At 48.1% G+C, this 14158-nt stretch overlaps 1 protein-coding gene across 2 annotated transcripts; it reads right to left on the bottom strand.

Annotated features, from left to right (window-relative positions):
- Window positions 1-947: 947 nt before the first annotated feature.
- On the bottom strand, window positions 948-6416 carry LOC119323374. 2 transcript variants are annotated; one of them, XM_037597014.1, is made up of 3 exons: window positions 6111-6416; window positions 4866-4997; window positions 948-2589 (listed from the first exon to the last, which is right to left on the bottom strand). In XM_037597014.1, the coding sequence occupies exon 3, from the start codon at window positions 2576-2578 to the stop codon at window positions 1274-1276; it is 1305 nt and encodes a 434-aa protein (XP_037452911.1). In that variant the 5' UTR covers window positions 2579-2589; window positions 4866-4997; window positions 6111-6416; the 3' UTR covers window positions 948-1273. The 2 variants fall into 2 exon arrangements, with proteins under 2 accessions (XP_037452911.1, XP_037452910.1); XM_037597013.1 differs by lacking the exon at window positions 4866-4997.
- Between the last annotated feature and the right edge of the window lie 7742 nt (window positions 6417-14158).

The following is a 14158-nucleotide window of genomic DNA, read 5'->3' as shown; positions in this document are numbered from 1 at the left end:
CCGGCGGCAGGCGTGGTGGCGGCGCCGCTCCTTGGCTGCGGGGCGGCGTGGTGGTGCTGGGTGGCCGTCGACGCGCCCCCGGCCCAGATCTGGGCCCCCCGGCGTGGTCTCGTTGTCTGCGGTGCGGTGAGGAGGAGGAGCGGCTCGGACATGGGGCGTTGGCGCCAACGGCGTGCCGGCAACAGCGCGAAGGCGGGAGCTTTACGGGCCCACAAGGGCTCGGCCGGGCATGTGGGCCTGGTGTGCTCCTGCTATTGCGTCCGGACGGCTACTGTCGCTGACGGTGGAGGTGGGGCCCTCCCGCGTGCCAATGGTGCTGATGCCCTAGTCTCGGCTCTGATTCTTCACCGCGCTGTCCTCACTTCGCGGTGCCGTGGTGAGACGGCGTGGAGGCTCAAGACCGCGTTGGCGCAGGGTGGTGGTTGGTTTGGTGGCTGGATTCGAAGCGTTCGAGGTGCGGATTGGGATGGGGGGAAACCGAAGATTTTCAAAACTGCCAGTGATTTCATCACCAGGTCAAAAATTATAGGGCAAGAATTGCCATTTTATAGCTTAATGAACCTAGATGCTCTGTCATATAAATCTGCTATAAATTTGTTTGTACTCGCCTGAAATCAATTTATTTTGTTGCAAGGTGCATCATGAAGCGGAAGACAAGGATGATCCGAACTTCTGTTCACTTTGGAGCATTATCTAGATTTTTCTCTCTTTTTCAGTCGGATGTATCTATCAGGTTTTGCGTACTGTTAGAGTTTATCATAGCAGTAAGTTGGACCTGAGTTTATCATAGCAGTAAACACAACTCTACATAGGCAATTTTGAGCACCTGCCGTGACAAATATGCACTTCAGCGTCATCAAGATTCAAGAGTTGATATTCAGCAAGTACCACAAGTGGAAGTCACATCACAGTGCATATTTCCAAACGATAAAGGCACAACCCAGCAGTGTATGTCAATCAGTGTTTCCCAGCATGATAAAAGCACAACCCAGCATATTTCCAAATTCATCCGAATTAGACTCAAATGTCTGAACAAAAGTAGACACAAACACACACACACAGTGTAGAGGCAAACACACAGCCAAACACTACCTCTGTAAACTAATATAAGACTTTTTAGATCACTACTTTAGTGATCTAAAAAGCCTTATACAATAGAGTACTATTTTACAGAGGGAGTACATCCTAAACCACATAAAGTTGTGTGATCACCTGCAAAGCAGAGACATTCAAACTTAACTTGATCTTGGAAAGATGAATAGCCATCAACTGATCACTCCAGAAGACGCTGGCAACAAGGATCAGAATGATGGTGGCGGGTCCAGATGTGTCCACTGATCCAGTAAAGAGGCTGGCAACAACTGACAATGTGGTGGACAAGACTGTATGGCCTTGGTATGAGGCCGCTGGCACTGAGGAAGTTTCCATCACACAGCGGCGACCAGGTACCTCTGCCCAGATCATATTGCCGCAGTTGGCCATTGTTAGGTGGGCTGAGGAAGGTGATGGAGTTCCCCTGAACGGATGGTAGGTTCCTGGAGTTGACGGACATGCTCCAAGTGCCAATGAAGAGGGTGTGGTCACCAATGCTTGTCAATGGCATGGCAGCAACTCCAAGCAGGAGGTCAGAGAGACGGATAACCAAAAGCCGGGACTTTCTCTGGGTGTAGCCAACCAGAAGAAGTTCAGAATTGCACTCCACCAGGTAAGGCTTAGCCATAGCTGAACATGTCACGATCATTTGTGGCGGTGTAGACGGCCACGATGAGGAACTGGAGCTATCTGGTGGGTCGACACGCACGATGTGTGAGGGTTTGTTTTTCGAGCTCCTCACCATGTAGAGGCTGCCACGGAATGGCAATGCTGTCCTCATGCCACTCATCGTCCAGCTTGTGTGAGTCCAGTGCTTGTCACCGGTGGATGCGTATGCCATGCGCTCGGCGTGGCTGAGCGCGAGCATGATGGTAACACTGCCAACCACATTGACGTAGACAGCCGCATGGACCATCCGTAGTCGAAGATCATAAGGGCCATGCAGAAAGCTCCCGAACTTGCTCATGTACAAGCAGAGGGAGGCAAGAGGAGGAAACTCGGCAACATCACCGGTGAAGGGGTAGAGGAGGCAGATAGCAGCGTCCTTCTTGCGCTGCAGGAGAAGGAGGCCGTCAGGGTAGTCGAGCACGGAGTGGTCCTCGAAGCATGGCACTTGCACATGGACGAAGATGCCGGTGTCGATGTTGAGGAAGCGGATGTAGCCGCCCAATGCAGTGTGGCCGGGGTGAAGCCCATTGCCCTCTGGAAACATCATCCATTGCCGTGGATGAAAGCGCGGGTCTACCACGCCACGGCCGAGCGGGCAAGGAGTAGCGGCACGCCACTTCTTGCACACCGCGCGGAACCAGACGTAGTGCAGCAGGTCGCTAGAGAGTACCCGTTCAGCGATCAGCTCCAGCATATCAGCATTCAGCGACTCCCAGGACAGGACACAGGTTTGTTGAGTGTCTCGCCCACTGCTACTGTGCACACAGACAGCTTGCTCAACTTGGTTGGTGGCTGTGCTTGCTCCAACAGTTGTCATCCTGATTCCCCCTGCGAACGAACAAGACTTGTCAGCTTAGTTCTGATAAGTAGAAATATTATAAAGATGCCACCAGTCACAGCTCAAACTTGCTCAATAACATTACTTTAGTACTATTTATGAAAATGTCGCCCCTGGTTTGTGTTTCTTCTATTTTTGCCATGTACGGTGCAACCATTAAGTCAAGGCACTTTGACAGACTTCGGATGATCCGAAAATTGACAAGTTTGTCATACCCTATCCGATGTTGCAGAAGGGCAAGTTCATAGCTATGACTGCAAAGTTGAAGGTTTGTGAGCGGAAGCACAATCGAAAGAAGTCCACATACCCCCCTGAACTCTCAGATTTCGAGCACATCACCCCCCCAACTGTGAAACCGGGTTCTTAATCCCCTGGACTGTCCAATACCACACAAATCACCCCCTGATGGCGTTTTGGGTGGTTTGAGATGCCGGTTTTGCACACGTGGCGGCCACGTCGTTAATAGTTTCTGGACGCGGTCTACTGCACCCCCTCGCCTTGCCTCGAGCGCTCGCGTTGCCTTTTCACCTCCCGCTCCCCTCTCCTCTGTCTCTGACGAAACGGCGGCGACTGGGGCGACCACGGCGACGCGGGCGATGATCAGCGGCATGTTCTGAATAGCTCGACCGGCGGCGACGATCAGGTCTGTGCGCTCAAACTTTGTGCTGAAAATCTTGCTTTTTTGCCCACATTAGGGCAGTCAGTTTGGGGTTTTCACGGGATTTGATTTGGGGACTAGGGTTTAGTTCAATTTTTTTGGTGGAAGTAGTTATTAGATGGCCTCATTTTAGGGCCTTCTGTAGTTCAGATCGCTGTGCATATGCTTTTATATGATGAGGTGATCTAGGGTTTTGTTGATCTGAAGAAAAAGACAGTTTTTTTAGAGAAGTTCAGAAAAGTTCAGTACATTAGATTTGTTAGTAATTGACCTATGCTTGTTACTGACTTAGGCTTGTTAATTGTCTCTTATTTTGTTTAGGGTACAGCCATGGATCCCCTTGACTACCTTTCTGTCAGATTTCACTACAGAGATGACTTTGAGCATGATGGAAATGATTGGGTATATGTTGGAGGAAAAACAGGGTTGTCCACAATTGAATTTCCAGAGCTGTCAGTATCTGGGCTGAAGAAGAACCTTGCAGATTTTGTTACATGTTCTGATTTAGCCCTACAAAATACTAAACTGCATTGGAAATATACAGATGGTGACTTGGCAAATGCTTTGCTTGTACTGGATGATCAAAAATCGGTGGAGATGATGGCTAAACATGTAACTGATGCTGGTGTTATTGATATATATGCTATCATTCCTGCTGATGAAAGTCATGAAGGCATTGATTGGGAGTTTGAATTTGCAGAGCAGTTTCAGGCAGAGCATTGTTATGCAGAGCAAGTTCATGTAGATGAAGGGCATGCAGAGGAGGTGCAGACAGAGCAAAGAAATGCAGAGTATGTACAATGTAGGGCCAAAATGCCAGTGTTCAGGGCAGCAAGTTCAGTTTCTGACAAAGGAAAAGGGGTTGCAACTGAGGAGATGCAGTTTTCAGGTGAATCTGACAGTGACAGTGACTATGTTGTGCCTCCTGCAGAGAGCAACAGTTCAGCTGAAGATGAAGAAATCATTGAGTATAGAAAATATGCCAAAGAATTCAAGGAGAAAAGGAGAAAGAAGATGCTAGGGGAGGAAGAAGGAGAAAGAAGATGCTAGGGGAAGAAGATGCTAGGGGAGGAAGATGCTAGGAAAGGAGTCAAGATGAGATGTTCAGTATGTGGTAGTACACAACACAACAAGAGGAAGCATTCAGAAAACCCTCAGGACAGCAGCTATGTAAAGGCAGCAAAGAGAAGCAGGAAAAGAACACAAGCCGCAGGCATGGCTCAGGTAATTTTCTATCTAGGACCCACTCCGTTTTTTATAATGATAAATGTGTCGGACACATTGTCGGATGGCCTCGACGGTTTTGTCAAAAAGCTAGGACCCATTCCATTTTTTATAATGATAAATGTGTCGGAGACGTTGTCGGATGGCCTCGACGGTCTTGTCATAAAGCTAGGACACATTCCATTTTTTATAATGATAAATGTGTCGGAGATGTTGTCGGATGGCCTCGACGGTCTTGTCATAAAGCTAGGGCACATTCCATTTTTTATAATGATAAATGTGTCGGAGACATTGTCGGATGGCCTCGACGGTCTTGTCATTGCACTGTTGATGTTTTGTAGGATCAACCAGCAAAAACAACCAGGAAAAAAGGCAAGAACACACCTCAGCAAGCAGGTCCATGCTCTCAGCCAACAACAAGTTCACAAGCAGCTCCAAGGCCACAAGCAGCTCCAAGGGCACCAGCAAGGGCTCCAGCAGCTACAAGGGTACCAGCACCAACAAGGGCTCCTGCAGCTACAAGGGCACCAAGGCCATTTAGGGCACCAAGGACTTCAAATTCTCAGCCAAGCACATCTTCATCACAAGTTCCAGCTTATGGTGATGGGAGGTTCGAGTGGCTTCTAACAGGAAGGATGGGATAGTGTGCTTATGCTTACTTATGAGCAGTGGTGATGTGTAGCATCAGTGACAAGCTTGAGCTTTTGTTGATGTAAAACATCATCTTAAATTATGTGTTTTGGTCATGTTAAACCCACCTCTAGTGGATGATGAATGACAGTGCAAAACTACTGCATTTTGTGCTTTTGGTCATGTTGAACTTTATTCTGATGGCCCCCGCAAAAAAAAAGAACTTTATTCTGATGGATGATGAATGAAAGTGCCAAATGATATGGTCAAATTTATGCAATTCAGACATATATTTAGGTTTATGTGTTTTTGTATTTTTACAGTGAGATTGCTGCCAGTTTCAGACATATATTCAGGTTTATGCAATTCAGACAAAATCCATGTACACCTGTTGCTTTGCAAGTGTTCCCTTTTAGACAAAATTTTAGCTTTGCACGTGTTCACTCATAAACAAAACTGTTGCTCTGCATATGTTCACTTCTGGACAAAATTCAGAAAACAAATACAGTAGTACTCATTTCAGAAAAATATTCAGACTTAGTAACCCTCACTGCCGATTCCCACGCGAAACAGACGCCTTGGTCAATCATACCTGGAAAAGCATCTGCCACATGTGCAAAACCAGCGTCTCAAACCACCCAAAACGCCATCAGGGGGTGATTTGTGTGGTATTGGACAGTCCAGGGGATTAAGAACCCGGTTTCACAGTTGGGGGTGATGTGCTCGAAATCTGAGAGTTCAGGGGGGGTATGTGGACTTCTTTCAAGCACAATCACAATCAGATTCTGACAACAGAATTAGCCAACATCTCTCGACAACACAAACACCCGTGAACAATCAATCTGATTTTGCCCATGAGCAGAACGCAGGGGACAAAAAACAATCTAGAATCCATCAGATTTTGCTACCACAGAAAAAAAAATATTACCCATCCATAACCTATCAAATTTTGCTAACGCATTCAGTCGCTACAGGAAGCATGATGTGCATCGAGAGTACCTAGTCCTCCCGCGGAAGTGTTCGTCGGTCGCGCGGCCGAGATCGCGTTGGCTGCAAGGGTAGATGCTGTGGAGCCGCGACTTCGCTCCCGCCTTCTGGCCGCCGCTTATACACCGGCCGCCTGTACTCGCTACAGAAAGGTCGCACGCTGGCTGCGAGCACCCCGCTGCGGCGCCGCCTTGTTCGCCGTGTCCGCCTGGCGCGCTCGCGGCGCTAAGGTGATGGGGCGGAGGTAGGGGCCGAGGGGGCCTAGGGATTTCGGGGGACGGAATTGAACCGGGAGTGATAGAATCGGGGAGGGGTAAACGAGGAGGATCCCTAAACAAAAAGGTGAACGAGAAGGAGAGCTGACTTAAATAGGAGTATCATGTATTTTAACTTTTCTCCTTTTCAAATAAAGTTTTGCAATAGGTAATTAACACACTGCTTTTCCCTGGAAGAAAAAAGAGCAAGCAACTGGATATCACAACTTGTTTAGGGCATCTCTAAGCCGTCCACGGACAAATACAATGTAGTGTATGTTTTATAAAAGGGAAACGCTTGGGGCCGGGGCGCCGGCCGAACGCTCGGCCGGTCGCACCCGAGCCTTACGATCGTTTTCAATCATGCGTTCCGGGAGCGTTCTTTTTTTTTTTAAGAAACAGAAGCGCTCTTTAAATCGTTTTTTCAGGTGCATCATGGGAGTACTCCTCAAATCGGGATTTTCCACATACGCTTTCTCTTCTTCCCTACAACTCTGCAACTGCTCCTTTTCTCCCATCTTCGCCGCCATACGCAACGCACCGCGATGACGTGCCCTTGCTGGTAGGGCGAGCCACGGCGGGGGCGAAGAAGACGACATGACGGAGAAGTCACAGCGGGGAGAGCTGCAAGAGGCCGTGTGCAACGCTGGTGACCATCGGTGACGCGCGACCAGCCATGGCGAGCGACCAACCATGGCGTGTGACAATGGAGACATTGTTGGAACCATTCATTTTGAAAGCCGAGGCGATGTTACATCCGGCGGCGAGGGATGTTACAACCGATAATTTTTTTATTGGAACCAACCACATGATTTTGTCGCTGATTTTTTATTTGCTGCAACCAGTGTTTTGTTTTGCTACTTCCAGCGTTTTCATTTGCTACTACCGGCGACAATCTTTTTTTGCGACATAATTCATGGAGATGATGCAACCTTGATGACAGGCGAAAACCGTTCTTTTGCTGCAAATCATGATGTTTTTTTGGTACCACCGGCTACAAGGTTCGTTACCACCGTACACGGCGCCCGGCGTGACGTTTATTTTGTTTTTGCTACAACCACGTAATTGTTTTTGCTGCAACCGGCAACTACGGAAGCGTCCGATCAACGCTACAATGGTGACGGCGGACGGCAGCGGTAAGCTTTTTTTGGTGGAAGCGATAAACTTTTTTGCTACAACCGGCATCGTTTTTTGCTGCAACAGACGAGGAAATTTGCTACATCCATTCATGACAAAGATGCGACCTTGGGCGGTGGCGACGGTTATTGCTGCAACCGTCGTTGTTGTTGGCTACGACCGATGAGGTTTTTTGCTACATGGCGTTGACTAGTGGCCGTCGTTCGTGCAACCCCGTGCAGCGAGCGTCGATGAAAAAACGCTTCAACGGGCATGGATAAAAGCTTCACCGGTGTAGGGAAAAGCTTCAACGGCGGGGTGCATAAAAGCTTCAACGGCGGGAGAAAAAGCTTCAAACCGAGGTGTGAGCGGTGACGCTGAGAGCTGTGACCGGCGGTACGGTGGTGCTTCGATGGACGTGTTACGGCGGCGACGGCTAGGTGCTGCAACAGCAGAGACGTCAGGCGGCACAATTTTACTACGAGGGGCGACATCATACTATTGGAACCGCTGAGGACGGGTGCTACGTGGGCGCGACGAGGGCAGCGACAGGCGTTAAGGCAAGCGGACAGGACGCCCGGCAAGCTTGCTGCCTTAAGGCTACTAGCTACACGCGATTGGCGTTATGGCTTTTCCTTTGTTTCCGTAATGAAGCAGTTTTTTTATAACTCTAACAAAGCAGTTAGCATAGAGAAAGCCTACGTGCAAATCCAGCAGCTGTAACTTAAACAAATCGTACGGGAGCGGTGCGACCGGCCGAAATTTCGGCCGGCGCACCGGCGCGTATCACTGGCCTTTATGAAAAGCTTCGGATGTGTCCGCGGATAGTGATATCGGAGCCGGTCATCCAACCATGCCCGCATACATCTTAAAGCGGATCTGAAAAAATTGAATGATATTCATGCAAATAAGATGGAGTTCACTTAAGTTCGAACATAATTTGCATAAAAAAGTTGTTCAACTAAAAATGCACACTAGCATGTAACAGACAGTGACCTCGCGTGGCCTTCTTGGTTGGCCGCACCTCCATCGGTCCCCGTGTCGTCGTCTCGGAGTGGTCCCTCCAGCGGCGGAATGGCGTGGGGGTATGGTAGCCATGTCTGGTCCCTGGGTGCCACTCGCCGTGCGGAGGGCCGCCTCGGCCAATGCTGGCCCAGGTCGGGCTGCCCTGGCAGCCTTGCCCTTGCCGGCGCCGGCGGAGATTTCGCTGAGCGACCACTCCTAGCCGATCGCCAGGCGGCGGCGGTGGCACCACAGCCGTCTTCATGGTGGTGAGCGATCCATCGAGTGCCCAAACCTCCACGAGGTCGGGGACAACGCGGATCGAGGCCGGTGCCGCGCGAGACTTGGAGAAGGTCAAGCGGCGCCCCGCATTGCGTTGCTCCTACCGCGCCACCTGCCTCACCACCCTGTCTTCCACCTTGATGATGCTCCACGACAATGATGAACCTGTTGGAAATATGCCCTGGAGGCAATAATAAAATAGTTATTATCATATTTCTCGTTCATGATTAATGTTTATTGTTCATGCTAGAATTGTATTGATCAGAAACTTGAATACATGTGTGAATACATAAACTACACCGTGTCCCTAGTATGCCTCTACTAGACTAGCACGTTGATCAAAGATGGTTAAGGTTTCCTAACCATAGACATGAGTTGTCATTTGATAACGGGATCACATAATCAGGAGAATGATGTGATGGACAAGAGCTAACTGTAAGCTTAGCATCAGACCGTTTAGTTATTTGCTACAACTTTCATCATGTCAAGTATTTGTTCCTTAGATCATGAGATCGTGTAACTTTCTAACACCGGAGGAATTCTTAGTGTGTGTCCAAATGTCACTTTGTAACTGGGTGATCATAAAGTTGCTCTACACGTATCTCTGAAGGTGTTTGTTGGGTTTGCGCAGATCGAGACTGGGATTTGTCGCTCCGTGTGATGGAGAGATATCTCTGGGCCCTCTCGGTAATATAATATCGTAAAGAGCTTGGAAGCAATCTGCCTAATGAGTTAGTCACGGGATCTTGTATTACGGAACGAGTAAAGAGACTTGCCGGTAACGAGATTGAACTAGGTATGTGATGCGGACCATCCTACGGTCATCCCCATGGGCATTCCATCACCACCACGAACGCTAGGTGGACTGATGACAACAATCCATGCACGTACTATTGAAGCCGAGGTTACCTCTTTCCTCTTCGAGCTCCCTTTGATTTCATATGAGAAATGGCTTCTACCTCAAGCGGAGACTTTGTGCGTGACTAGGTATCGAGGAGAAGACCATGAAGAAGCAACAAGGGATCTCCAAGTACACATGGATCCCCAAGGAGAAGAAGGGACCCTAAGACGAGAGAAACCGGAGGCTCTCTAGACACCCCGGGTGCCCGCACCATCCACTCCCGATGCCTGAACCGGTCGGCCAAGTGGAGCACGACACCTCTGACCTCCCTGGGTGCCCAGGCGTTCACACCCCGGGGTTCCCGGACCCCCTTGGGTGCACCCCAGGTGCCTGGCCCCTTAGCCCCAGGTGCCCGGCCTCCTCCTCCCAGGCATCCCCGGGTGCCCGGATATCCCGAAATGTGCCTGCGTGCACTTACGGTCAAATGTCCCTTGTACCCCCGTTTTTCCCCCACCTCGTCCCTAGACTATAGGTACCCCTCACCTAGCTTGTTCTAGAGGATAGCAAAGTATTTGATAGACAAAGAGAGAGCTTTGCTCATCTTCCTCCTTTTGGAGATCTAGACCTCCTCTTGGAGAAGCTCCTCTTGGAGATCAAGCCCTCCTCTTGGAGAAGGATCCCTATCATAGGATCATCAAGACCTCTTTCCTCATAGGATTGGGATGAACTAGTTACCTCTTGTATCTTCTTGTGTTGGATTTGGACCTTTCTATATCTCTTTGTGTGATTGGATCTAGCACATATGTGATTGGATCAAGTAAATTTGAGTGTTCCTCTTGTTTTCCCCCTTTGTGTTCTTCTTGTTCTTGGGGATTTCCCTCCAATTCGTGAAAGATCTTCATCTAGGGTTCCACCCTACAACATCTTGGTATCATGAACCATGGTTTCTCATGAAATTGGGGAACCTCTTCCTGTTCTCTAGCCTAATTTTGTTGTGTTCTTCCCCAATTTTGAAAATTCCCCACCAAAAATAGCCCCAATTTTTTTGTGATTTTGTTGGTTTGATGATGTTTTGTTGGGTCCGATCCATGGATTTGCTTGGTTTCAAGTGGATCTAGCCTTCCCCTCATCCATCTCCACCTTTTCCACCACACAATCCACCAATTTCCTCCATTTTCCCACAAATTTCCGCCCAAATCTGTGACCCCCGATCACCCGGACCCCCGGCCAAGTTCCGCCCAACCCTGTTGACCACCCAGGGTGCCCGCATCTCCGACCCCCGGGCACCCGCACCACCCAGAATCAGCCCACCAACAAAAACCATTTCGGCCATAACTTTCACTCCCAAAGTCCGATTTTGATGTTCTTTAGCTTGTTGAGTAGCTATTGACATCCCCCATCCATCTAGATAGGTTACAACATCATTTAACTCCATAAAAATGTTGGCATTTTGGCATCTTGGCCTAGGCCATCCACCATATCATCCGCAAAATCATCATAGCTTTCCGCAACCTAACCCATTTTGATCCATTTAGAATTTGTGGTTTCTTGAGTTGTGACTTGAGTCTCCTAAGGTGTTTTGGCTACTTAGGGACGGTTGCTTCGTCATCAACCATCAACCACCAATGCATTCCGCTACCACCATTTGACATTTTCCTTTGAGATTTTGAGTTTGCGGTCTTTCCGTTTCCTAGGGTGTTTCGGCTAACTAGGAAAGTTCGACATCGACAACACCGCCACTCAACTTCGACAAGGATTCGACATCGACCACCTTCACCAATTTGACACCCTAACCGTAAGCAAGAAAGGTAATCTCTATATCATCTTGGTACCGTGGTATCCCATCCTTCACTACAAAAAAATACACTTCCGTGATGATATGCGTTTGTCACAGTAGGTCGCGTTTTTTGTCATGCATGTACATCCATGACAAATTTATGACAGAATCAAGATAGTCATACATGTGTTGTGTAGAAGTGTTCCATGACATTACCAAAATTATCATCACGGAAGTGTCCACTTCCATGACGATAAATCGCGCGTCACAGAAGTGCTTTCGTCAAGGGTGACCGACACGTGGCATCCACCGTAACGGAACGTCGTTAAGCTATCGGGTCGGGTTTTGGATCCGATAACCCGTTAACAGCCCCAACCAATGGGGATTTTCCACGTGTAAAATCATCATTGGCTGGAGGAAACACGTGTCGGCTCACCGTTGGGACAGATGTCATCCACTCATTGGACAGAAGGCGCCTATGATACGTCGACACGTGGCACGACCCAACAGAGGCCCATTCCTATGAAAAGGCCGGCCCGTTTGACTTGGTCAAAAGGTGGCGGGCCGGCCCATGGAAAGCCTGTTAACAGCCTGTTCGCATATAGCCCATTTACAGCCCGCTAACCTAAGGCCCGTTACGCCCTATCCGAATTAGGCCCAGTAGCGTCATCTGGGCCATCCAATATGATTCCAGCCCGTTTTTATTTTTGGCCTATGTATGGCCCATGACGTCTTTCGGCCCATATGAGGCCCTATGTAACTCTTGGCCTATTAACGGCCCGTGGTGAAACTGGCCCGCAATGAACAGTGTATCACTTTACACCCATTAACGGCCCGTGGTGAAACTGGCCCGTAATGAACAGTATATCACTTTATACCCATTAAGGGCCCGTTATTCAGTTGGGCTATTTCCAGCAAATGTTATCTTTCGGCCTTCTCAGAGCTCATTTATTCTTGGGCTCATTTCCAGCATTCGTTTACTTACGGCCCGTTACTGTCATTTTCTGCTTGTGGGCCAAATTCAGCCTGTGGTTACATCGCCCCGTTTGTGGTCCGTTAATACGTTGGGCCGTTTTCATAGCGTCATCAAATACGGCCTATTAACGATGGCCCGTTATGGTCATACGGCCCGTATAAGGCCCATTGATGATATGACCCGTAGAAGGCCCATTGTTTCTACGGCCCGTAGAAGGCCCATTGTTTCTACGCCCCGTAGAAGGCCTACTGTTTCTACGGCCCGTAGAAGGCCCACTGTTTCTACGGCCCGTAGGAGGCCTAGTGTCACTACAGTAAATATTAGCCCATGGTTATTGTGGCCTAGTTTTAAAAAGAACTGCACTGACTACAAGCAAACAAATAAACAAGACAACAAGGAAATAAATAAGCAAGCAACTTATGCTAGGCTATCACGGCTGTTACACATATTACATCTACTGGGCATCAAAGTTCGCCACCAGTGCAAATATAGGGAACAAAGCAGCATATCATATACACTAGTTGTCAAAGTTGGCGACCAGCGCAAATAAACGCCGCAGCAAAACAAATCTAGAACTGAAACCACTTCAGAAGATCTCAAGAAACAATATCCTGGGTACCCATAATGCTGGCAAGATGCTTAGCAAGCTTATTAACTTTCTCTTGTTTGGTGCTTAAATCCTCCAGCGCTTGCTGTTGCACCAGAAAATATGCATCTGAATTCTGTAGGGACTTCCTCAGTCCTTCAGCTTCCTGTCGCAGCACATCTGATAATGTCTTTCAACTTGAAGTTGAGTTTCAAGAAGACGAACTGATTTAGACAGCGAGTTCGAAGAGCTTGTGCCAGTAGTAGTGGCTAGTAACTCGAACACTACATCAAGACCGGACTTTTGGGTTCCCTCACTATCGTCAAGATAGTTTTTATCAGCTTTCTTGGAGACCAACATGGATGTCTCACTATCTTGAACCTTATCTGCATTACTTCCTTTACCATTGGATAACGCGGTACTGTTCTCCAATATTTTGTCCGCCTTCTAAAAGAGAAACAAGCAGACACATCACATGTTTACCATGTTGTATATGAAACTCATTTTGGTAAATGAGTTCAGTAGTAAAGTGGACAGGATAACAGCATGAAACAAACATATATCTATGTACCATGGTCACTTTATGGTCTATATCATTCTAGTTTTTGTTGCCAAATCAAGATAGAGACACAGTTCAAATAATATTTGTTCAAGACAAAGCAGAATAGATAGAATATAAGTGTGGGTAACTATAGAGCAATAACAACACTTGTAATATGCATGACATGAGAACATAACTGTTTATTCAATTGAAACTGAAATCAACATAGAGCAGGTTACAACAGCAAACCAGTTAAAGAAACAGGTTTAAAACATACCTGTTGCGCCATTGGAGTTTCAATTCCATCCTTCAAATTTGAAAATAGTTGGTATGAGTAAATACAGTAATGCAAGAGCAAAGGAGTATGAACCATAGCTACAGAACCTGACCTGAGAACAAATCTTCTTCTCCTTTAAGCGTTGAGTTGGGATTCGGAGTGGTGGTCCTCGTGCTTTGGGCACTGCAGTTCCCTTACTAACCGCTCGTGTTTGGGCGCGCTGTGGTGGAGATGGTGCTGTGTCAACTGAAACTGGGTTACTATCTGCCGGGGTTGGGGTTAGAAGGGGTGTAGCTGGTTCTCTGTCCAACTGGGTAGGGGTACAATCTGCGAGAGTCTGGGTTATGTGTGGTGGATCTGGTCCTTGGGCAAGTACAATCATGGTTCTATCTGCATCAACTGGTAGCA

Source organism: Triticum dicoccoides, chromosome 6B (genome assembly GCF_002162155.2).
Source record: "Triticum dicoccoides isolate Atlit2015 ecotype Zavitan chromosome 6B, WEW_v2.0, whole genome shotgun sequence".
NCBI lineage: Eukaryota > Viridiplantae > Streptophyta > Magnoliopsida > Poales > Poaceae > Triticum > Triticum dicoccoides.
This window is presented reverse-complemented; position numbering and strand designations above follow the sequence as displayed.

What these genes read in the sequence shown, in the direction of transcription:
- LOC119323374 (XM_037597014.1), bottom strand. Translation starts at nt 2,578, where the DNA reads ATGACAACTGTTGGAGCAAGCACAGCCACCAACCAAGTTGAGCAAGCT.